The sequence below is a fragment of the Aotus nancymaae genome, unplaced genomic scaffold (assembly GCF_030222135.1).
Source record: "Aotus nancymaae isolate 86718 unplaced genomic scaffold, 86718_ANA_hifiasm-v0.15.2.pri h1tg000268l, whole genome shotgun sequence".
Lineage (NCBI taxonomy): Eukaryota > Metazoa > Chordata > Mammalia > Primates > Aotidae > Aotus > Aotus nancymaae.
In genome coordinates this window covers 164,882-187,858 of record NW_026988683.1, presented here as the reverse complement: position 1 = coordinate 187,858, position 22,977 = coordinate 164,882, and the positions used below count along the sequence as shown (strand labels likewise).

At 65.7% G+C, this 22,977-nt stretch overlaps 1 protein-coding gene across 1 annotated transcript in view; it reads right to left on the bottom strand.

The window, feature by feature from the left end:
• Positions 1 to 491: 491 nt before the first annotated feature.
• Positions 492 to 22,977, bottom strand: part of LOC105710763 (serine/threonine-protein phosphatase 2A regulatory subunit B'' subunit beta-like) — a 48,649-nt gene continuing 26,163 nt past the window's right edge. Inside the window, 12 exon segments of the mRNA XM_064372054.1 lie at positions 492 to 746; positions 7,225 to 7,331; positions 8,396 to 8,514; positions 9,964 to 10,139; positions 11,068 to 11,157; positions 11,530 to 11,578; positions 13,469 to 13,605; positions 13,607 to 13,623; positions 14,586 to 14,672; positions 17,945 to 18,019; positions 19,166 to 19,268; positions 19,477 to 19,580. Coding sequence (XP_064228124.1) covers positions 596 to 746; positions 7,225 to 7,331; positions 8,396 to 8,514; positions 9,964 to 10,139; positions 11,068 to 11,157; positions 11,530 to 11,578; positions 13,469 to 13,605; positions 13,607 to 13,623; positions 14,586 to 14,672; positions 17,945 to 18,019; positions 19,166 to 19,268; positions 19,477 to 19,580 — 1,215 coding nt within the window. The 3' untranslated portion in view covers positions 492 to 595.

Here is a 22,977-nt window from a genome sequence, read left to right as displayed (position 1 = left end):
AGCCTGACCCTTCGCAGACCCAGCCACGGCCGTCCTCAGGGAATCCGGGTGAGCACCTGGTGACACTGTGGCTGCCTTGGGGGCAGCAGCCATCCCCTGGGAGGTGTTGCCCTGTGTCCCCCCAGCTCTGAGCCCCCTCCGTGTCTCCTCGGTCACGGGACCACCCTGTGTGCCCACGTGGTTCACGGCCACGCTTCCCGGTGGACGGATGGGGCGTGTGTTCCTCTCGGGGTGGCCTCGGCCCCACTCCCTGCGTGTGTGACTGAAAATCCTCCATTTATTCCAAAACAGAAGCGTGACCGCCACACGGGCTTTGTGCGTTCCCACAGGCTCCGTGCAGGATGGGGACTGCAGAGGCTGGCGGGGTCACTGTGGGAACCCGTCCCGTTCACGCGCGGCCCTAGCGTGTCCCGCAGGCCGGACCGCCAGGCCACAGAGCTCCGGGCAGCTGCAGCCACCGCCCCCCACCGCGCCAGCAACGACCGCGCCTCTGTGAATAAATAAAAATTTATCATTCCACACAAACGCACTGGTTTTCCGCAAAAGACGACGCGGAACAGTTTCTACAGCGGCCGCGCGACCCTCGCGGGCGGCGTCAGAGCGGCTGCAGGTCCTCGTCCCCGCACGCGAACTCGTACAGCTCCACGGCGCCCAGGGGCGAGGGCGCCTCGAAGAAGGGCCTCTGGGCCAGCGGCGACCGCAGCGCACTCAGCTTCTGCTCCACAGGGCTGAGCTCGGCCTCGAACCTGCAACGAGGGGATGGCGAAGCCGTGGGCGGGGGTGCGATGTTTTTTCCGGAAACGGAGGCTGCTCGGCCGCCAGCCCCGAGCCCAGGAGAGTCCCCGAAGCCGAGCTTGAGCTGCAGAGTTCCTGGCTGGCGGTGCCGCGTGCGCCAGTGCTCCCTGGGGAGGGGCCTGTGGTCACAGGACGGGCTGCAGCCCCCGGCACGAGGTCCCCACGGCGGCTTTCCTAGTGCGTGAACCTGGGGGGCGCGCGTTTCCCCAAAGCTACGTGACAGTGACTCAGAGCAGCGCTGAGCCCCCGTGGACGTGCTTACAGCAGGAAGGCGGAACAAAATCCCAGGATGTGACATGGTTTCCACAACACTGCGGCCACACTCGGCTTAGACGGATTCTCCCAACACACACACGAGCTCCCGGGGGCCAGTGTGGCGATCAGCTGCACAGACCCTCGGAGAGATCGTGTGTGGACACGTCTGCTCTCCAAGACACCCCCGAAGCCTGGCGCTGAGGTCCCCACGGTCCCGGTAACCCCGGCCACGGACGTGAGTAGACGTGAGTGCGGCCAGCCAGGGTGGGTGTGGACACGGGGGAGGTGGCACGTGGCTACCTGAGTGCGGGGCTGGGCGGCGGTAGACACTGGTGAGGTGGGGAGCAGGGTGACGGGGGAGGGGGATGAGGAAGAGACGGATGGTTGGGGGAGCAGCGGGAACCCCAAGAGCTCGGCAGGAATGACATGGGCGTCTGGGGAGGGCGCAGGGGTTAGAATGCAGCTCCGTGGCACCCGTGGGTTGGGAACCGGAGAGTATTTTGAGCTGACTGTAAATGAGAACGCCTGACTTGGCCGCGCTCCCAGTGACCCCTGAGAGAGGAAACGGCTTCGGGCGTCAACGGCCAAGCTGCTGCGTGGAGGCACTTGGAGAACACTAGGAAAACCTGAACGAAGCCAACGGAAAATCGGTGCTACCCGTGGTTCCGTGACGACTGAAGTCGATCGTCCTTACCCCTGCTGATCATGCAGAAAAACACACGTCGGCAGGACGCACGCGGGAGAAGCCAGCGCTGTGGAGGCTGCAGACGTTAAACTCACAGGCAGGAATCACTCAGGTAAACAGAGAAGTCTCTGAAGCACACACACACCAGCAAAGCCCCCTCAAGGGCGGCTGCGGGGCTCAGGCCTGTAATCCCAGCAGTTTGGGGCCCGAGGCGGGCAGAACCTTCGAGCTCACGTGTTCAAGACCAGCCTAAACCCCATCATCTCCACAAAAACTTGCCGGGCGTGGTGGCGCGCGCCTGTCGTCCCAGCGACTCCGGGGGCTGAGGTGGGAGGATCCCTTAAGCCCAGGAGGTGGAGGCTGCAGTGAGCTGACACTGTGCCACTGCCCTCCAGCCTGCAGACAGAGCCAGACCCTGGCTCCAAAAAAAAAGACAAAAACTCACGGACGTGGCCTCAGCCAGTTTCTGATACGGTCACTTATTTTTTTGCGAGATGGAGTTTCGCTGTTACTTCCCAGGCTGGAGTGCAATGGTGCAATCTCAGCTCACGGCAACCAGCATCTCCCAGGTTCAAGCAATTCTCCTGCCTCGGCGTCCCCGTAGCTGGGATTACAGGCATATATGCCACCATGTCCGGCTAATTTTGCTTGTCTGTAGTAGAGACGGGGTTTCACCACGTTGCTCAGGCTGGTTTTGAACTCCCGACCTCCCGTGATCTGCCCGCCTCGGCCTCCAAGTGTTGGGATTAGAGGCGTGAGCCACCACACCGGCTGAATTTGATTTTTAGTTAAAAGCCTCTCTCAAAAGCTGCCACTCCCAATGGCTTCCCTGGCCAATTACACCAAACAGGTCCAGGAAATTAAAGAAAATTCCGGTACCTACAGTTCTGGGGGCGAAGACCGGGGCGTGTGTTGCCCTGACGGTAGTAATGGCTTTGTGGCCACGAAGGTACGTGAAGGCGCAGGCAGGGGCACACGCGAAACGTCCGTCGTACCACAATAGAGCAGTTAATGAGAAACCCAGGCCCACACGGGCCCACTGCTGAATTCTACCAGACATCGAGGGACAAGTAACAGGTCATCTCTACACACACTTCCAGAAAACACGGGGACAGCATACTGCTCCCCATTCCCTGAGGCAGCATCGCCCCGACACCAAAGCCACACATAGATAGCGCCAGAAAAGCAGCCGGCCGGGCGCGGCGGCTCACGCCTGCAACCCCAGCACTTTGGGAGGCCGAGGAGGGAGGATCGCCTGAGCCCGGGAGGTGGAGGCTGCAGTGAGCTATCATCCCACCGCTGCACTCCAGCCCTGGTGACACAGCAAGACCCTGCCTCAAAAAACTCAATCAGTAAACAAGATGCTGCAGATAATCTTTGCAAAGAGAATCCAACAGTATACAAGGGTAACGTGACGCAGTAAGATCTATCCTGGGAATAGAGAGCTGGGTGAAATAACACAGCGTAACCCACTCTACGGCCACAGAGGGGAACCACGGAGCAAAAGCGTCTGAGAAACTCAGCCCCTGCTGTGAGGACGCCTCCGAAGACCAGGACTAGCGCGGCACCCCGCTCTCTGCTGTGTGAGGGGAGATGGCCCCCAGGACTGGGAACGACGGCCGTGTGCCCTGACTCCCCCCCGGCCCCCCAAGTCACACTGTGGGTTCCAGGCCAGGCAGCAGGCAGGAGGAAGATTACAGATGACTCACGCCTGTCATCCTGGCACTTTGGGAGGCTGAGACGGGCGGATCACGAGCTCAAGAGATCAAGACCAGCCTGGCCAACACGGTGACACCCCGTCTCTAGTAAAAATACAAAAAATTAGCTGGGTGTGGTGGTGGACGCCTGTAGTCCTAGCTACTTGTGAGTCTGAGGCAGGAGAATCGCTTGAACCCGGGCAGGGGAGGTTGCAGTGAGCTGAGATCACGCCACTGCACTGCAGCCTGGGCGACAGAGAGAGACTGTCTCTCTTTTTAAAGAGAGTTGTGCCGGGAGAAACGAGAGAGGCCGTAACTACAGCTGACGGACGGGGGCCACCCAGGGCGATGAGGCAGGCAGCTGGGCCCACGGGTCCGTTCACTCAGCAAGATCTCACTGAAACTTCAGATTTTTAAATTTTTTTTTTTTTGGGACAGAGTTTCGCTCTTGTTACCGAGGCTGGAGTGCAATAGCGCGATCTCGGCTCACCGCAACCTCCGCCTCCTGGGTTCAGGCAATTCTCCTGCCTCAGCCTCTGGAGTAGCTGGGATTACAGGCACGCGCCACCGTGCCCAGCTAATTTTTTGTATTTTTAGTAGAGGCGGGGTTTCACCATGTTGACCCGGATGGTCTCGATCTCTTGACCTCGTGATCCACCCGCCTCGGCCTCCCAAAGTGCTGGGATGACAGGCGTGAGACTTAGACCTGTTTTCTTTTTTTTTTTTTTTTGAGACGGAGTTTCGCTCTCGTTACCCAGGCTGGAGTGCAATGGCGCGATCTCGGCTCGCCGCAACCTCCGCCTCCTGGGTTCAGGCGATTCTCCTGCCTCAGCCTCCCGAGTAGCTGGGATTACAGGCACGCGCCACCGTGCCCAGCTGATTTTTTTTGTATTAGTAGAGACGGGGTTTCACCATGTTGACTGGGATGGTCTCGATCTCTTGACCTCGTGATCCACCAGCCTCGGCCTCCCAAAGTGCTGGGATTGCAGGTGAGAGCCACCGCCCCAGCCTCAGCAGAACAACTTTTTGTAGAAGCAGCTTATTTTCATATAAAGGCAAAGAAACCCGAACAGCCAGCACGGGGCGGAACAGGAAGGCACTGAGGAGCTCAGCACAGGATGGCTGCAGCGTGCCCCTGAGGCCGGTGAGGGACAGACTGTGGTCAGGGGCCAGCGCTCCCCACCCCTGCCAGAGTCCAACACGCATTTCCAAGGAGAGAACGCACTGAGTCTGAAAATCTAAAACGGCCCCGACGGTCCCACGTGCCACCGGAGTTGCAGGCTTCTCCCCCCAGACGGCTCTGGCGGGAACCGACAGACGCCTGCGGCCATGAAACACAGGCAGGTTCAGAATGGACCGTCACCACGCCCAGGCAAGCCCGTGGCTTTGCAAAGGTGGTGTGGGACAGCTGGACACGCAGAGGACAAGGGGAGCCTCTGTCTGACCTTCGCACCCCACGGGAACGGTCACGCCAGGGGACCCTAGACCCCAGTGAACCCAGCAGAAGGTGGAGGGGAAATCTCTGGCTTTGGGTTCGGGAATGAGTCACGCGAGTCAGTGCCACTCCCTCAAATTTCACAGCACCGCGCAGACACCAGGTGAAGAGGGTGAAAACACACGTCAGAAACTGCACAAAACCAAACGTGTCGCAGATAAAGGGGCTGTACCCCGAGGACGTGAGGAAGCCTTCAACCCGGGGACGAAGCAGTCGGCCCCTTCTGGGGCCTCCGAGGCTGGAGGGGACAGGGGCCCTGGCATGGCCTCAGGCCCCGGGGAGGCCGGCAGCCACCGACCCTGCAGCCCGCCCAGCAGGCGCCAGCCGTGGGCTGAGAACAGACGTGCACGGGGAAACGCGACTTCACTCAGCCTCCCTGTCTTTCGCCTGGTATGTGAGGCCTGACAGCCGGGATCACAGAACCCCACACGGCCGTCCCCTCCTCACTGTCCATGCGTCATCCGTGTCCCCCGTCACTGCCATGTACCCCCTGTGACCTGTGTCCCCTCCTCACTGTCCCCACGTCCCCTCTCAGTGTGCCCCGTGTCCCCCTCATTGCCCCCGCGTCCCTCACTGACCACGCATCCCCCCACTGTCCCCCTCACTGTCCCTGTGTCCCCCATCAGTGACCCCCGCGTCCCCTCCTCACTGCCCCCGTGTCCCCCCTCAGTGACCCCGTGTCCCCCTCATTGCCCCCGCGTCCCTCACTGACCACGCATCCCCCCACTGTCCCCCTCACTGTCCCTGTGTCCCCCATCAGTGACCCCTGCGTCCCCCATCAGTGACCCCTGCGTCCCCTCCTCACTGCCCCCGTGTCCCCCCTCAGTGACCCCGTGTCCCCCTCACTGTCCCCATGTCCCTCACTGCCCCTGTGTCCCCCCTCACTGTCCCGTCCCCCGACTGCACCCCGTGTCCCCTCCTCACTGCCCCCGTGTCCCTCAGTGACCCCGTGTCCCCCCAGTGACCCCGTATCCCCCCTCACTGCACCCCGCGTCCCCTCCTCAGTGCCCCCGTGTCCCTCAGTGACCCCGTGTCCCCCCCAGTGACCCCGTGTCCCCCCTCACTGTCCCCGCGTCCACCCTGTCTGCACCCCGCGTCCCCTCCTCACTGCCCCCGTGTCCCTCAGTGACCCCGTGTTCCCCCGTGACCCCGTGTCCCCCCTCACTGCCCGTGTCCCCCCTCAGTGACACCGTGTCCCACCTCACTGTCCCCGCGTCCGCCCTCACTGTCCCCGCGTCCACCCTGACTGCACCCCGCGTCCCCTCCTCACTGCCCCCGTGTCCCTCAGTGACCCCGTGCCCCCCGTGACCCCGTGTCCCCCCCACTGCCCGTGTCCCCCCTCACTGTCCCCGCGTCCGCCCTCACTGTCCCCGCGTCCACCCTGACTGCACCCCGCGTCCCCTCCTCACTGTCCCCGTGTCACCCCTCACTGTCCCCGCGTCCACCCTGACTGCACCCCGTGTCCCCCCTCACTGTACCCGCGTCCGCCCGCACTGTCCCCGCGTCCACCCTGACTGCACCCCGCGTCCCCTCCTCACTGCCCCCGTGTCCCTCAGTGACCCCGTGTCCCCCCCACTGCCCGTGTCCCCCCTCAGTGACCCCGTGTCCCCCCTCACTGTCCCCGCGTCCACCCTGATTGCACCCCGCGTCCCCTCCTCACTGCCCCCGTGTCCCCCCTCACTGTCCCCGCGTCCACCCTGACTGCACCCCGCATCCCCTCCTCACTGCCCCCGTGTCCCTCAGTGACCCCGTGTCCCCCCGCAGTGACCCCGTGTCCCCCCCTCACTGCCCCTGTGTCCCCTCCTCACTGTCCCCGCGTCCCCCCTCACTGTCCCCGCGTCCACCCTGATTGCACCCCACATCCCCTCCTCACTGCCCCCGTGTCCCTCAGTGTCCCCGTGTCCCCCCCAGTGACCCCGTGTCCCCCCACTCACTGCCCCTGCGTCCCCCCTCAGTGACCCCATGTCCCCCCTCACTGCCACCGTGTCCCCCCAGTGACCCCATGTCCCCCCGGTGACCCCGTGTCCCCCCTCACTGTCCCCGCGTCCCCCTCACTGTCCCCGCGTCCCCCCAGTGACTCCGCATCCCCTCACTGCACCCCGCGTCCCCCCTCACTGTCCCCGCGTCCCCCGTCCCCGCATCCCCCCTCAGTGACCCCGCTTCCCCCCCACTGCACCCCACGTCCCCCCTCACTGCACCCCTTGTCCCCCCTCACTGCGCCCCGCGTCCCCTTCTCACTGTCCGTGTGTCCTCAGTGTCCCCCCCTCACCGTCCCCTGTCCCCCGACAGGCACTCACCCGTCCTCCCAGGGCTCTCCCGCAGCCTCCTCGGCCACCAGGATGTCGTACTCCTCGGCCGCGTACTTCTCCCAGTCGGAGAGCTCCGGCCCGCTGCTGTCGGTGTCCTGGAGAAAGTGCGCACGTTGGGGACACAGCGTGGTGAATGTTGGGGACACAGCGTGGCGCAACGCAGGGTACCTACCCGCGTCCTGAGCACGACATTCTCGCGCTGTGACACCGGGGGCCTGCGGTGCTGGCCCGAGTCACCAGCGGCACCCCCTCACAGGGGTCTCGCCCGTCCGACCGTCCCCCGTGTGTCCCTTGCCCGGCCGTCCTCTGCCACCTGGTCCCCTGGCTCTACGCGCCGTGCTCCACCCACCCACCCGGTCCGTCCCCTCTCCCTGGGCCATCCTGCACCCCCTCAGCTCGTCCGGCCCGTCTCCCCGGGCTGTCCACCCCCCACACCCCGTCCATCCCCTCTCCCCGTGCCGTCCCGTCTCCCTGGGCCGTCCCCCCCCCGCCCCGCACCCCATGCGTCCCCTCTTTCCGAGCCGTCCTGCACCCTCTCAGTCCGTCCCGTCTCCCCGGGCAGTCCTACCCCCTGATCCCGTCTGTCCCCTGTCCCCGGGCCGACCTACCCCCCCACCCGGTCCGTCCCCTCTCCCCGGGCCGCCCTCTAACCCCCCCACCCGTCCCTGGGCCGTCCTACCTCCTGACCCCAGCTGTGCCCTCTCCCCGGGCCATCCTGCACCTGCACCCCGTCCGTCCCCTCTCTCCAGGCCGTCCTGCACCCCGTCAGCCCGTCCCGTCTCCCTGGGCCGTCCCCCAACCCACCCCATCTGTCCCCTCTCCCCGGGACGTCCTGCACCTGCACCCCATCCGTCCCCCGCCGAACCCCATCCGTCCCGTCTCCCTGGGCCGTCCCCCCCCCGCACCCCATCCGTCCCCTCTCTCCAGGCCGTCCTGCACCCCGTCAGCCCGTCCCGTCTCCCTGGGCCGTCCCCCCCCCGCACCCCATCTGTCCCCTCTCCCCGGGACGTACTGCACCTGCACCCCATCCGTCCCCCGCCGAACCCCATCCGTCCCGTCTCCCTGGGCCGTCCCCCAACCCACCCCGTCCGTCCCCTCTCCCCGGGCCGCCCTCCACCCTCCCACCCCGTCTGTCCCCCCCCCCCGCCCTCCCGCTCACCCTGAGCAGGGACAGCTGCTCCTTCTGCTCGTGGTCGAGGTACTTCTCGATGTTGAAGAACGTGTCGAAGAAGACGTAGGCGAGCTTGCAGCGCTTCAGGTCCTGCAGCGTGATCCTCCCTGCGGGGAGGGGGCGTGTCCGAGGCGTGAGCCCGTGCGGGGAGCGCGCGTGGGCTGCGTGCGGCCGGTCACACGTGCTGGAGGACGCGGCGCCGAGTTCCAGCTCCCACGCAACGCGTCCGAGGAGAAGGGCGGACACGGGAGGCGGCTCTGGGCGGGACCAGGGCGTGGGAGGACGACGCTGGGGGTGACCTGCGCCCGAGGGACCCGTGGGCTGGGACGTGGGACGCGGACGCGGAGACGCGGACATGGGGTCCCTGGATATGAAATCACAGAGAGCGGAGCTCCCGGTGCAGGCAGCGCCAGAGGCCGTCCCGGGATGCTGAGCATCCGGGGTCCCACGGCCGGGGAGGGGCGGGGCTGCCGGGAGGGGAGGGGCTGGGCGGCGAGGGGCGGGGCTGCTGGGAGGGGCGGGGCGGCAGGGAGGATGGCAGGAAGGGGCGGGGCCGCGGGGACGGGCGGGCCAGCAAGGACTGCGGCAGGGAGGGGCGGGGCCGCGGGGAGGAGCGGGGCGAGAGGGAGGGGCCGGGCCTCAGGGCGAGGCGGGGCTACACGGACGGGCGGCACTATAGGGAGGGGAGGTGCGGGGCTGCTGGGAGGGGCGCGGCGGCAGGGAGGATGGCAGGAAGGGGCGGGGCCGCGGGGAGGGGCGGGCCGGCAAGGAGTGCGGCAGGGAGGGGCGAGGACGCGGGGAGGGGCTACAGGGACGGGCGGTGCTATAGGGAGGTGAGGGGCGGGGCCGCAGGGAAGGGGCGGGGCGGCACGGAAGAGCAGGGCCGCAGAGGCTGCAGTGAGGGGCGGGGCCGCAGGGAAGGTCTGCAGGGAGGGGCCGAGCGGCAGGGAGGAGCTGGGTCGCAGGTAGGGTCGGGGCGGCCTCAGAGGCATTTCCAAAGTGAAAGCCCAGAGCTGCATCCTGAGATGCAGAGCAAAGCCAGGCAGCTGGGTGGCCCCGCTCCGCTCCGCCTTACAGGGCAATGAGTGGGGGGTGCAGGAGGAGGTGGGGCCAGGGGTGGGGGTACAGTGCTGAAGGCAGCAGACGGGTGAAGGGAAGACTGCCCGGTGCGGCAGCAGCAGACACGTGCCCACTGGTCCCTCAGCCTGCTGCCCACAGCCCCCGTGAGCCCCGGCCCTGGGTTCTGCAGGTCACAGAGGGGGTGCCCACGTCCTGAGCAGGACGTTCTCTCACCGTGACACCGGGGGCCTGCGCGGCTGGCCCTCCTCACAATGTCACAGTGGGAGTGGCCCTTTCCCAGTGTCCCCTCGCAGCAGGGACACTGCCTCACAGGGGGACGTCCCCTCTCCCTGGGCAGTCCTCTGATCCCGTCCACCCTCCCCGTGGACCGTCCCTCCTCCCCCGTCCACCCTCACCCTGGGCCGTCCCCTCCTCCCCTCCTCCCTCTCTCTCCTCCTCCCCTCCTCCCCCTGGCCTGTGCCTTCCCGCGCCGTCACCTTCCGTCCTCGGCTTGACGAGGTCTAGCATCTGGCAGAGGCAGTCCTGGAAGGGCAGGGCCTCGATGGCCATGCTGTCCAGCCTCCGGCACTGCTCCTCGTAGAAGTACTCCAGCTCGAACATGGACAGGCCACCATCCCCGTCCAGGTCCATGCACCGGAACCAGTACTCGATGCTGCGGCGGAGAGCTCCGTGAGCTGCCCCCGCCTCCGCCCCCGCCCCTCCCAGCCCGCCCCTGCAGCCCCCACCCCCGGCCCTCCCAGTCCGTCCCCTGCAGCCCCGCCCCGGGACCTCCCAGCCCGTCCCCTGCAGCCCCTCCCCTGGCCCTCTCCACCCGTCCCCTGCAGCCCCAGCCCCGCCCCCACCCCTCCCAACCCGCCCCCTGCAGCCCCAGCCCCGGGACCTCCCTACCGGCCCCCTGCAGCCCCGCCCCCAACCCTCCCAACCCGACCCCTGCAGCCCCTCCCCTGGACCTATCCACCCGTCCCCTGCAGCCCCAGCACCCAGCCCTCCCAGCCCGCCCCCTGCAGCCCCAGCCCCGGGACCTCCCAGCCCGTCCCCTGCAGCCTCGCCCCCGGCCCTCCCAGCCCACACCCTTGCAGCCCCTCTCCTGGCCCTCTCCGCCCGTCCCCTGCAGCCCCAGCCCCGCCCCCACCCCTCCCAATCCGCCCCCTGCAGCCCCAGCCCTGGGACCTCCCTACCCGCCCCCTGCAGCCCCACCCCCACCCCTCCCAACTCGATCCCTGCAGCCCCTCCCCTGGCCCTATCCGCCCGTCCCCTGCAGCCCCAGCCCCCAGCCCTCCCAGCCCGCCCCCTGCAGCCCCGCCCCCACCCCTCCCAACCCACCCCCTACAGCCCCAGCCCCGGGACCTCACAACCCGCCCCCTGCAGCCCCGCCCCCGGCCCTCTCCGCCCATCCCCTGCAGCCCCTCCCCGGGCCCTCTCCGCCCGCCCCCTGCAGCCCCTCCCCCGGCCCTCTCCTCCCGCCCCCTGCAGCCCCGGGCCCCCGAGCGGGCGTGCACACATCCATCCGCGGACGCATGCCACAGGCGAGGCTCACAGCTCCTCCACCAGAAAAAAAGCACGCTGCGGCAGGAACCCACCTGGTCGGCGTCTTTTTGTCTTCTTCGGAGATGAGAAACCACACGAAGTCCGCGTAGCTGATCTTGCCTTCCTTCTGCACTCTTCTGCCGCTAGATTGGAGGCCACGATGGAGACACGAAGACGCCGTCAGGGAGGGCAGCACAGTCAGGGCGCCCCTGCCCACGCCCCCGGGCGAGAGGACCCCCAAGGCCCAGCCCTCCTTCTGCTCCTCCAGGGAGGAGGTGGAGGCCACGCGGCCAGACGGCTTCCACCAGGTCCAGGCGGGGTCGGGAGCTCCCCCATCACTGCCACGGCCCCGGCTGCCCCGGGCGGCCGACAAAAACCCCTGGCCTAGGGCATCCCCTTCCTCGGACCTCACGTGACACGCGTTCTTGTGTCCCCCCGTCCCACGCGAGGGCAATGAGACGGACCCGAGCCCTCACATGGCAGTGGCCGACGTCAGGCGCCTGAGCCGTACGTACCGCGTGACCGCGCCCGAGAAGATCCTGTCGATCATCTTGGTAGAAATGGCTGCAAAGGAATTGGGGTTGATGCGCAGCCCGCACAGGGCGTCGGCCCCGATGCCACGACCCCCGGAGCCGCGCCTGGATGCCGCGGGGACCGAGCGCCGGGAGGCGGCCTGAGTCTGGGAGGAGTCCGGGGCCCCTACGCCCCTGCAGGCTCCTCCCGGGTGCCCACCGCGCGTTCCCGTCAAGCGGGGCCAGGCCCAGCATCAAATCCACGGTGCGCAAAGCTGACTGCGCGGTTCAAAGACCAGTTTCTCAGGAACGCAAGTCAAAGGTTCTGCTTCCAGAGGCACAGTCCGATCACAAGAAGAAGCGCGTTTCAACCGAATTTCACTCACAAGAGGCCGGAATGAACGCACTGCGGCCGCCAGGGTCCCCGGGACGCATGGGGCCAAGATGCCCCCAGCTTCAGGCCGCGCCACGTGAGAAACAGCGCAGCCGGCCGCGCCTGCCACCCTGCCCCAAGACCCAGAGTGCGCCCCACGGGAACAGACACCTGCCGCGCGTCCACAGGGCCACGAGCGCTGGGTTCTGGGCCGACTCGCCGCCGTGCAGGCCTTGGCACGGGCCACAACGGGCGGCTCTGCGGGGCTGCGCTCTTTTCACAGCTGGTTACGGGGCTCAGGGCTTAGGCGTCTCCCTGAACTGCGTGAGGAACAGACCCAGGGAACGCTACGTCTGCCCAGGTGCGCATCCCACGCAGGCAGGGTGGGGTCCACCACGACATGGCCCAGGGACAGCCCCGGAGACGCAGACGGGCGGGGCTCACCCAAAACATGCCGGCGACCTCAGAAATACTGTTCTTGGTAATAAGGTCTTTCTGTGGCGGGGGAGGCGGAGGCAGACTTAAAGGAATCCTTTAGGAAATGGAAGCCACACAGGAACACGTCGGTTTTGGCTCCTGGAAGTCTCCGTGAGTCTCTGAGGAGGGGTGACGCGGTGACTGCTCTGAGGGCAGCTGGGAGGCCCCGGCTCCCGCTGCTGTATCTGAGCCACCTCTGAGCCTGGGGCCCCACTTTCAGGAGCGGAAGGAGAGGCAGCTGCAGACCCGGGAGGCCGCTGAGAGAAGGCGCTCGTTGTTTCCACGCTCTGCCTGCTCCTCTGCGCCTGCGCACTGTGCTGCGTGGCCCCGGGCCTCGCCCGCCCCTCTGCCCATGTGCGCCGCGGTCACTGCGCTCCGTGTCCCCCGCGCCCCGCCCTCCCCCTCTGCCCATGTGCGCCGTGGTCACTGCGCTCCGTGTCCCCGCGCCCCGCCTGACCCTCTGCCCATGTGTGCCGTGGTCACTGCGCTCCGTGTCCCCGCGCTCCGCCCCTCCCCTCTGCCCTACGCACCGCGGTCACTGCGCTCCGTGTCCCCGCGCCCCGCCCTCCCCTCTGCCCATGTGCACCGTGGTCACTGCGCTCCGTGTCCCCCGCGCCCCGCCCACCACGCTCTGCCCCACTCACCGTGGTCACTGAGCTCCGTGTCCCCGCGCCCCGCCAACCCCTCTGCCCCAGGCACCGTGGTCACTGCGTTCCGTGTCCCCGCGCCCCGCCCGCCCCTCTGCCCATGTGCACCGCGGTCACTGTGCTCCGTGTCCCGCGCCCCGCCTGACCCTCTGCCCATGTGCGCCGTGGTCACTGCGCTCCGTGTCCCCGCGCCCCCGCCTGACCCTCTGCCCATGTGCGCCGTGGTCACTGCGCTCCGTGTCCCCGCGCCCCCGCCTGACCCTCTGCCCATGAGCACCGTGGTCACTGCGCTCCGTGTCCCCGCGCCCCGCCCACCGCTCTGCCCATGTGCACTGTGGTCACTGCGCTCCGTGTCCCCGCGCCCCCGCCCGACCCTCTGCTCCACGCACTGTGGTCACTGCGCTCCGTGTCCCCCGCGCCCCGCCCACCGCTCTGCCCCACTCACCGTGGTCATTGTGCCGCGCCAGGTCGTGCGCGTCGATGAGCAGGTCGTGGTCCGTGTCCAGCTCCCAGAACTTGCAGTAAATGACGTAGAAGTGCTCGTAGGAGAAGAACTCGGTCAGCTGGTTGATGTCCGCCTCCCTCCAGCAGCGCTACATTCTGCCAAAGGACGCGGGCGCCTGAGCGCGGGGACTTGCGAGGCTGCGGGCAGGGGGAAGGCTGGGACGGAGGCCGGGGCCACTCCGTGGGTGGTGGGGACAGGGCAGCTGTGGTGGGGGGTGCTCCGAGTGGGGGTAATTCCGGGTTGGGGGAGCTCCAGCATGGAAACAGCTTGCTAGGCGGGAGTGGGGGTGGTGTAGTCCCAGGGCTACACTGGGGCTGGGAGCCTCCCAGGACCTGGGGAGGGGTAAGGGAGGGGGTGGGAGAGAAAAGGGGGAGGGAATAGGGAGGGGAGGGGGAGAAGAGGAGAAGGAGGAGATGAAGGGGAGGGAGAGAAGAAGGGGAGGCGGTGGGGGAGGAAAGGAAAAGAGGGTGGCATGAAGGGGGAGGGGACAGGGAAGGGGGAGAAAGGCAGGGGGATGGAGGGAGGAGGAAAGGGGAGGGGGGAGAAGGGGAGGGGGGAGACGGGGAGGGGGGAGAAGGGGAGGGGGAGGAGAAGGGGAGGGGGGAGGAGAAGGGGGAGGAGGAGAAGGGGAGGGGGGAGGAGAAGGGGAGGGGGGAGGAGAAGGGGAGGGGGGAGGAGAAGGGGAGGGGGGAGGAGAAGGGGAGGGGGAGGAGAAGGGGAGGGGGAGAAGGGGGAGGAGGAGAAGGGGAGGGGGGAGGAGAAGGGGAGGGGGGAGGAGAAGGGGAGGGGGGAGGAGAAGGGGAGAGGGGAGGAGAACGGGGAGAAGGGGAGGGGGGAGGAGAAGGGGGAGAAGGGGAGGGGGGAGGAGAGAGGAGAAGCGGAGGGGGGAGGAGAAGGGGAGGGGGGAGGGGAGAAGGGGAGGGGGGAGGAGAAGGGGAGGGGGAAGGAGAAGGGGAGGGGGCAGGAGAAGGGGAGGGGGGAGAAGGGGAAGGGGGAGGAGAAGGGGAGGGGGAGGAGAAGGGGAGGGGGGAGGAGAAGGGGGGCGGGGCCGCCGCACCTGCAGGAAGGAGCTCCTCCGCAGCTCAGCGCAGGTGATCCTGCCGGACCAGGACCGGTTCACGGCGTAGAAGATGCGCTGGATGACCTGCGGGGGTGCCGTCAATGCCCTGGGGGTGCCGTCAATGCCCTGGGTGTGCAGACCGGAGGAGCCTCGCCCCTCGCAGAGACGGGGAACCGGGGAGACGGGCACTGCCTTGGTCTCAGCAGCCCCAGGCCCACCAGGGAACAGGCGGGGGGCGGTGGGACGGGCCCTGCGGGAGGCGCCACCCCAGGCTGCGCTCGGGGGACCGTCCGGTCAGGGGTGCCCCTGTGGACAGCTGGGAAAAGGCGCGTGGGCATCCCAGAAAACCAGGGTCTGCACAACGGCCTGACTCCATGAAAGCTCCACTCTGGACACGTTCACAGGTGTTTTTTAAACACAGACAGGGTGTCGCTGGGCAACCCAGGCCGGTCCTGAACGCCCAGGCTGCAGGATCGCAGGTGGGGGCTGCCACTGCCACTCACTGAGGGGACGCACCACGTGGGGCGGGCAGGGCGGCTCCTCGCTGAGCGAACCGTGCACTGAGCACACGCGGGGCTGCGTCCTGGGACGAGCACGGCCTCCTGCCTCCCGTCCAGGAGATCATCCCACCTCCCTGCGTGAGGCCTCCTGAGCCTGACGAACCCCTGACAGCTGCAGCTTATGTGAAGTGCTCTGCGTTCTCAGCAGAGAAACCAAAACCTATCCCGGTTGCCGTGTCGCGAGGATGACTGAGATAGACGTGCGGGAAAGAGGAGGCACGGACCCCCAAACACCGCTGCTGAGAGTCACAGGCTGCGTTTAGGAAGTGTGCGCTCCCGACCTGAGTCCTCCCACACGGCAGACGTGTGCCCCCACCCACCCGAGTCCTCCCACACGGCAGACGTGTGCCCCCAGCCACCCGAGTCCTCCCACACGGCAGACGTGTGCCCCCACCCACCCGAGTCCTCCCACACGGCAGACGTGTGCTCCCACCCGCCCGAGTCCTCCCACACGGCAGACGTGTGCCCCCACCCACCCGAGTCCTCCCACAGCAGACGTGTGCTCCCACCCGCCCGAGTCCTCCCACACGGCAGACGTGTGCCCCCAACCCCCCGAGTCCTCCCACACATCAGACGTGTGCCCCCACCCGCCCGAGTCCTCCCACACGGCAGACGTGTGCCCCCACCCGCCCGAGTCCTCCCACACGGCAGACGTGTGCCCCCACCCACTTGAGTCCTCCCACACGGCAGACGTGTGCCCCCACCCACCCGAGTCCTCCCACACGGCAGACGTGTGCCCCCACCCGCCCGAGTCCTCCCACACGGCAGACGTGTGCCCCCACCCACTTGAGTCCTCCCACACGGCAGACGTGTGCCCCCAGCCACCCGAGTCCTCCCACACGGCAGACGTGTGCCCCCACCCACCCGAGTCCTCCCACACGGCAGACGTGTGCTCCCACCCGCCCGAGTCCTCCCACACGGCAGACGTGTGCCCCCACCCGCCCGAGTCCTCCCACAGCAGACGTGTGCTCCCACCCGCCCGAGTCCTCCCACACGGCAGACGTGTGCCCCCACCCGCCCGAGTCCTCCCACACGGCAGACGTGTGCCCCCACCCGCCCGAGTCCTCCCACACGGCAGACGTGTGCCCCCACCCGCCCGAGTCCTCCCACACGGCAGACGTGTGCCCCCACCCGCCCGAGTCCTCCCACACGGCAGACGTGTGCCCCCACCCACTTGAGTCCTCCCACACGGCAGACGTGTGCCCCCACCCACCCGAGTCCTCCCACACGGCAGACGTGTGCCCCCACCCGCCCGAGTCCTCCCACACGGCAGACGTGTGCCCCCACCCACTTGAGTCCTCCCACACGGCAGACGTGTGCTCCCACCCGCCCGAGTCCTCCCACAGCAGACGTGTGCTCCCACCCGCCCGAGTCCTCCCACACGGCAGACGTGTGCTCCCACCCGCCCGAGTCCTCCCACACGGCAGACGTGTGCCCCCACCCACCCGAGTCCTCCCACACGGCAGACGTGTGCCCCCAGCCACCCGAGTCCTCCCACACGGCAGACGTGTGCCCCCACCCACCCGAGTCCTCCCACACGGCAGACGTGTGCTCCCACCCGCCCGAGTCCTCCCACACGGCAGACGTGTGCCCCCACCCACCCGAGTCCTCCCACAGCAGACGTGTGCTCCCACCCGCCCGAGTCCTCCCACACGGCAGACGTGTGCCCCCACCCGCCCGAGTCCTCCCACACGGCAGACGTGTGCCCCCACCCGCCCGAGTCCTCCCACACGGCAGACGTGTGCCCCCACCCGCCCGAGTCCTCCCACACGGCAGACGTGTGCCCCCACCCACTTGAGTCCTCCCACACGGCAGACGTGTGCCCCCACCCACCCGAGTCCTCCCACACGGCAGACGTGTGCCCCCACCCGCCCGAGTCCTCCCACACGGCAGACGTGTGCCCCCACCCACTTGAGTCCTCCCACACGGCAGACGTGTGCTCCCACCCGCCCGAGTCCTCCCACAGCAGACGTGTGCTCCCACCCGCCCGAGTCCTCCCACACGGCAGACGTGTGCCCCCACCCGCCCGAGTCCTCCCACACGGCAGACGTGTGCCCCCACCCACCCGAGTCCTCCCACACGGCAGACGTGTGCCCCCACCCGCCCGAGTCCTCCCACACGGCAGACGTGTGCCCCCACCCACTTGAGTCCTCCCACACGGCAGACGTGTGCTCCCACCCGCCCGAGTCCTCCCACAGCAGACGTGTGCTCCCACCCGCCCGAGTCCTCCCACACGGCAGACGTGTGCCCCCACCCACCCGAGTCCTCCCACACGGCAGACGTGTGCCCCCACCCACCCGAGTCCTCCCACCTGAGTCCCCCAGGGAGCAGTGAGGACAGGCCCCGTTTTTGTGGGTGCGCTGCCGTTTGTGTCGGGGGACAGGTGTGAGTCTGCCAGGCTCACCCCGAGGGCGATGCTGCTGCAGCGTCTGCAGTTTGGGGTGTCCTCAGCCTCCCGCGCGCGGGCGGAGAGTGGGGCCGGGGCGGGGCGAGCTGCGTGTGCCGGCGGGAGGGAGGGGCTGCGCGCCGGGCGTGGGGGCGTCCGGGGAACTGGGGCGGAGCCGGGCAGGGTGGGGGGCTCCAGCCCTGCGCGCGCGCCCATCCCTGGGTCCCAGGCGCGGCGGAGACACCCTGCCAGGGACCTGCCGCTTCCTCCTGCAGCTCAGCGCTCCCCCATCCACGGAGGCCACCGTAGAACGCCCGCCCTGCCCTCCCCACCGCGCCCCAGCCCGGCGTGGGCGTCCCCACGGAACCGCCTCCCTCGGCGGCAGCTCCCCGCCCTCTGCAGGTGCTCACCGTGGTGATGTAGCGCGAGTGGAACTCGGACGCCTCCTTCAGGAACGACAGCCCCGGGTGCGTGTTCACCACGTCCTAACGGCGGGAAGACACGAGCCGCGGTGTGGACGCCGGCCTCTCGTGAGCGGGCATGAGGGGTGCGGTGTAGACCCGAGCCGTCCCGTAAGGGATGAGGTGTGCGGTGTAGACGCGAGTCCTCCCGTGAGGGATGAGGTGTGCGGTGTAGACATGGGACATCCCGTGAGAGATGAGGTATGCGGTGTAGACACGGCCCTCCCTCAGGGAGAGATGAGGTGTGTGGTGTAGACACGGCCCTCAGTGAGAGATGAGGTGTGCGGTGTAGAGGCGAGCCGTCCCGTGAGGGATGAGGTGTGCGGTGGAGACATGGGACATCCCGTGAGAGATGAGGTGTGCGGTGTAGGCGCGGATGTGGTGTGTGGTGTAGACTCAGATGAGGTGTGCGGTGTAGACGCGAACCCTCCAGTGAGGGATGAGGTGTGCTGTGTAGACTCGGGCCTCCCATGAGAGATGAGGTGTGCGGTGTAGACTCGGACGCGGTGTGAGGTGTAGACTTGGATGAGGTGTGCGGTGTAGACGCGAGCCCTCCAGTGAGGGATGCGGTGTGCGGTATAGACGCGGGCCCTCCCGTGAGAGATGAGGTGTGCGGTGTAGACTTGGATGCAGTGTGGTGTAGACGCGGATGTGGTGTACGGTGTAGAAGTGGGCCGTCCCGTGAGGGATGAGGTGTGCGGTGTAGACTCGGATGTGGTGTGTGGTGTAGACGCGGGCCCTCCCGTGAGAGATGAGGTGTGCGGTGTAGATGTGGGCCGTCCCGTGAGGGCTGAGGTGTGCGATGTAGACTCGGATGCGGTGGGCGGTGTAGACGTGGGCCCTCCCGTGAGAGATGAGGTGTCCAGTGTAGACGCGGATGCGGTGTGTGGTGTAGACGCGGATATGGTGTTCGGTGTAGACGCGGGTCTTCCCGTGAGAGAAGAGGTATGCGGTGTAGGTGCGGACACGGTGTGCGGTGTAGACTCGGACGAGGTGTGCGGTGTAGACGCGAGCCCTCCAGTGAGGGATGTGGTGTGCGGTGTAGACTCGGACGCGATGTGCAGTGTAGACGCGGACGCGGTGTGCGGTGTAGATGCGAGCCCTCCAGTGAGGGACGCGGTGTTTTGTGTAGATGCGGACGCGGCGTGCGGTGTAGACGCAGGCTCTCACCTGCAGGAAGGGGACGAAGTCCTCCTGCACCAGGTAGTTGCAGCCGGGGCTCATGAGCAGGTGGACGAACTTGGCGGCATCGTCGTGGCAGGTGTGGAGGATTCTGGAAGGACAGCAGGATGACTGGGCGCGCCCGTTACGGACGCAGGGTGGACCGCAGGGCGGGCGGCCATGCACGACGGCCGGGCCCGTGCCCAGGGGCGGGTTCCCCTGTCGCCGTGGCAGCCATGGGGGGCCCCAGTCCCGGCGCCGTGCGGACCCAGGGCCGCCTCCGCCCTCCCGACACGGCCCCTGCCCGGCCCGGGACTCACTTCCTCCACATGGCGACGAACTTGTGCACAGACACGGAGCCCGTGCGCTCCCCGCTGGCGCCATAGAAGAGCGGCCCCTTCCAGTACAGGGGGCAGCCGCAGGCCTGAGGCAGAGAGAGGGAGGGCGGGCGGTCAGCGGGGCCCGGACGGCTGCCTCCTGCGCCCACCTCACGCCTGACCCACGCTGCCCAGAGACCGCTGCTGCGGGAAAGAGCGCGCTCGGCGGGGCGGGTCTGCTGTCTGCATGCTCAGCGTGGCTTTTGAGCTCAGTGATGAGAGCTGAGCACGGGAGTGCTGGCACACAGTGCCCCCTGACCGGAGGCCGTGCACAGGCACCGTGACCCGGGCGGCTGCATCCCCAAGGTGAGGAAACCCAGCGGCACCTCCGAAGAACCGGTGTAAATGGCCACGTCGGCTGGACGCTGCGTGGAACGTGACAGCGCTGGACACGTGCCGTGGAATGCATGCGCACACACACCCGCAGCAGTGACCAGGGCAGGTCCTCAGCCGCACACACGTGTGAGGAAGGAAAGTTTAAAATCCGTCATCCACACGAGCCCCGCAGTCGCACACACACAGCATAGACGGAAGGGAAAGTAACACTCGGCAGGAAGAATCGGCACAATCTAAACTCAACGACAGGACAGACTGCTTAAACGTTAACACCAGCTGGGCGCGGGGGCTGACGCCTGTCCTCCCGGCACTTTGGGAGGCCGAGGCAGGTGGATGACGTGAGGCCGGGAGTTCGAGACCAGCCTGGCCAACCTGGAGAAACCCCGTGTCTACTAAAAATACAAAAATTAGCCAGGCGTGGTGGTGCGTGCCTATAATCCCAGCTACTCAGGAGGCTGAGGCAGGAGAATCGCTTGAACCCGGGAGGTGGAGGTTGCAGTGAGCTGAGATCACACCACTGCACTCCAGCCTGGGCGACAGAGCGAGACTCCATGTCAAAAAAAAAAGCAATAAAACAGAAATTAGCCAGGTCAGCTGTAAGCACAGATCCTGCAAATGTGAGCGAGTCAGTGGATGCTCAGGGATCTCTTCCTGCCTGTTACTCGGACGACGGTGACACAGGCTCCCGGATTAGCACTTGGAGCCAAAGGAGAAATGACAAGAGAAAATCTGAAAGGGCTGTTTCTGCAAGAAACTGAGTCCGCGATTTAAAACCTTCCCACCGAGAAAACTGCAGCCCCGAGAGATAAAACGAGGGCGTCCGAGGCGGGCACAGGCTGGACACGGTCAGGGACCCAGGAAGTCAGACGCCGGTGATCCAGCTCGGCAATGACTTACGGATCACAGCGTAAAACAGACCAGGAAACCAGACGCAGAAGGGACGCGCTTATTCCAATCCAGGGTGCGACAGCCTGAATGCCTGCTCCCCAAGACGCACGTGCTGAAATCCTCTCCCCAGGTCGATGGCGTCGGCAGGTGGGGCCTCGTGAAGGGGATGAACACTCTTCTCTAAGGGACCCCGGGAGCCCCCTCAGCCCTCTGCCCTGTGAGGACTCGGCGGGACGGCACCGTCTGTGACCCAGGAAGCAGGTCCTCCCCACGCTGCCCCCGCCCCTGTGAGCTTCCGGCCTCCAGAGCTGTGAGCAATGAGTGTCTGCCGGGCTGTGGTGTTTCACGGTGGCAGCCTGCTGCGCTGAGACCCAGGCCGTCTACGGAACACCCCGCCTCTCTCAGACGGTGATGACACGGCCCCTCGCCCCCGTGCTGGGAAAGGAACTGGTAAGTGACTTCAGCACAGCGCCTAGAAAACCACAAAATAACAACTAGAAAACAAAATCCTTCCTATCACCCGGGCGCGGTGCCTCACGCCGGTCATCCCGGCACTTTGGGAGGCCGAGGCGTGCGGATCACAAGGTCAGGAGTTTGAGACCGGCCTCACTGACACGGAGAAACCCCGTCTCTACTAAAAATCCAAAAAAATAAGCTGTGCGTGGTGGTGGGTGCTTGTAATCCCAGCTACTCGGGAGGCTGAGGCAGGAGAGTCGCTCGAACCCGGGAGGCGGAGGTTGCCGTGAGCCGAGATCTCACCACTGCACTCCAGCCTGGACGACAGAGCAAGACCCTGCCTCTAAAGTAAATAAATAAATAAATATGATACAAATAATGCCATCTATCAAGACCATTAGAAGAAAAATCAGCCTAAGGAAAAATGCAACAAAAATGACACACAGTGTCTACAAAGCAAACTACAGGGCGCGGCTGGGCGAGGTCAGAGATGTCCAGCCTCACGTAGTTCTTTATAGCGGTGTGAGAACAGACTGATACGGCCGTTTCCCAAGGCGTCTCCAGGCCCAGAAAGTCAACCCCAGCTAACAGATAAGCACACAGCAGGATTCTGGAATCCACACAACAGAAGCTGGAATCCGGCTGGCATGGAAAAAACACACACGGGGAACGCAGAGCCTGCAGTAACAACACCCCAGACCCCGGCGTGAGCAGAGGAGAGGGAGTGAGAGATCAGAAGTCAACGTAGGAGAACAAGCTCTCAGAAAATCGCTAAAACTAAAAGCTGCTACTTGAGACAGAAAAATCAAGAAAATAAAAAACTCAGAGACGACCAAGCTCAGTCAAGAGTTAGGCATGGGCTGGGCGCGGTGGCCCACTCCTGTCATCCCAGCACTTTGTGAGGCTGAGGCAAGTGGATCACCTGAGGTCAGGAGTTCGAGACTAGCCTGGCCCAACATGGCAAAACCCCATCTGTACTAAAAATACAAAAATTAGCCGGGCGTGGTGGCGCGCGCCTGTCATCCCAGCTACTCAGGAGGCTGAGGCAGGAGAATCACTTGAATCCGGGAGGCGGAGGTTGCAGGGAGCTGAGATTGCACCACTGACTCCAGCCTGGGCGACAGAGCGAGACTTGGTATTAAAAAAAAAAAAAAAAAAAACAGCACATCAGAAACTACTTTTGGCAAGTTTTTATTAAAAGATGTAAGAAATCTTCATGTTTCTGGTATTTTAAATGACAGCTTATTGGGTAAATATTAGTTTTTTTTCATTCACTACATGTTTGCATCCAACTCTAAGAGTTTCTAGCATTTCAACAGAAGTCATTACAGAAGGATGGCAGTTTTCCCCATAAGAAGGCTTTGCATGGGTGCGGCGTATCCGGTCCTTTCACGGCTGACAGTATGTGCAAGACAGGGACCCCTCTGTGTGTGCCGATTCTCCCCCGTAGGTAACAGTTTCCACAGGGGCAGAACCTGGACTTAGCTGAACGTGTCTGATCTGTTTTGTTCACTTTGTATCCACGGAGGTTTTCACATGTTTATGAAACAGAACATTTTAAAGTACTTTAAAAAGGTAATCCCTGATAGAAAAGGGGCGGCCCTTCCCAACTTGTTCTTTGAGACCTGCATTTCTCTAAAAGCGTAACCAGAGGAAGGGCTCACAAGAAAACTGCCAACCAGCGTCTTCTCTGTGAAGCCAGCTGCAAAAAGAAAAACCAGCTGGCGCAGTGGCTCACGCCTGTCACGCCAGCACTTTGGGAGG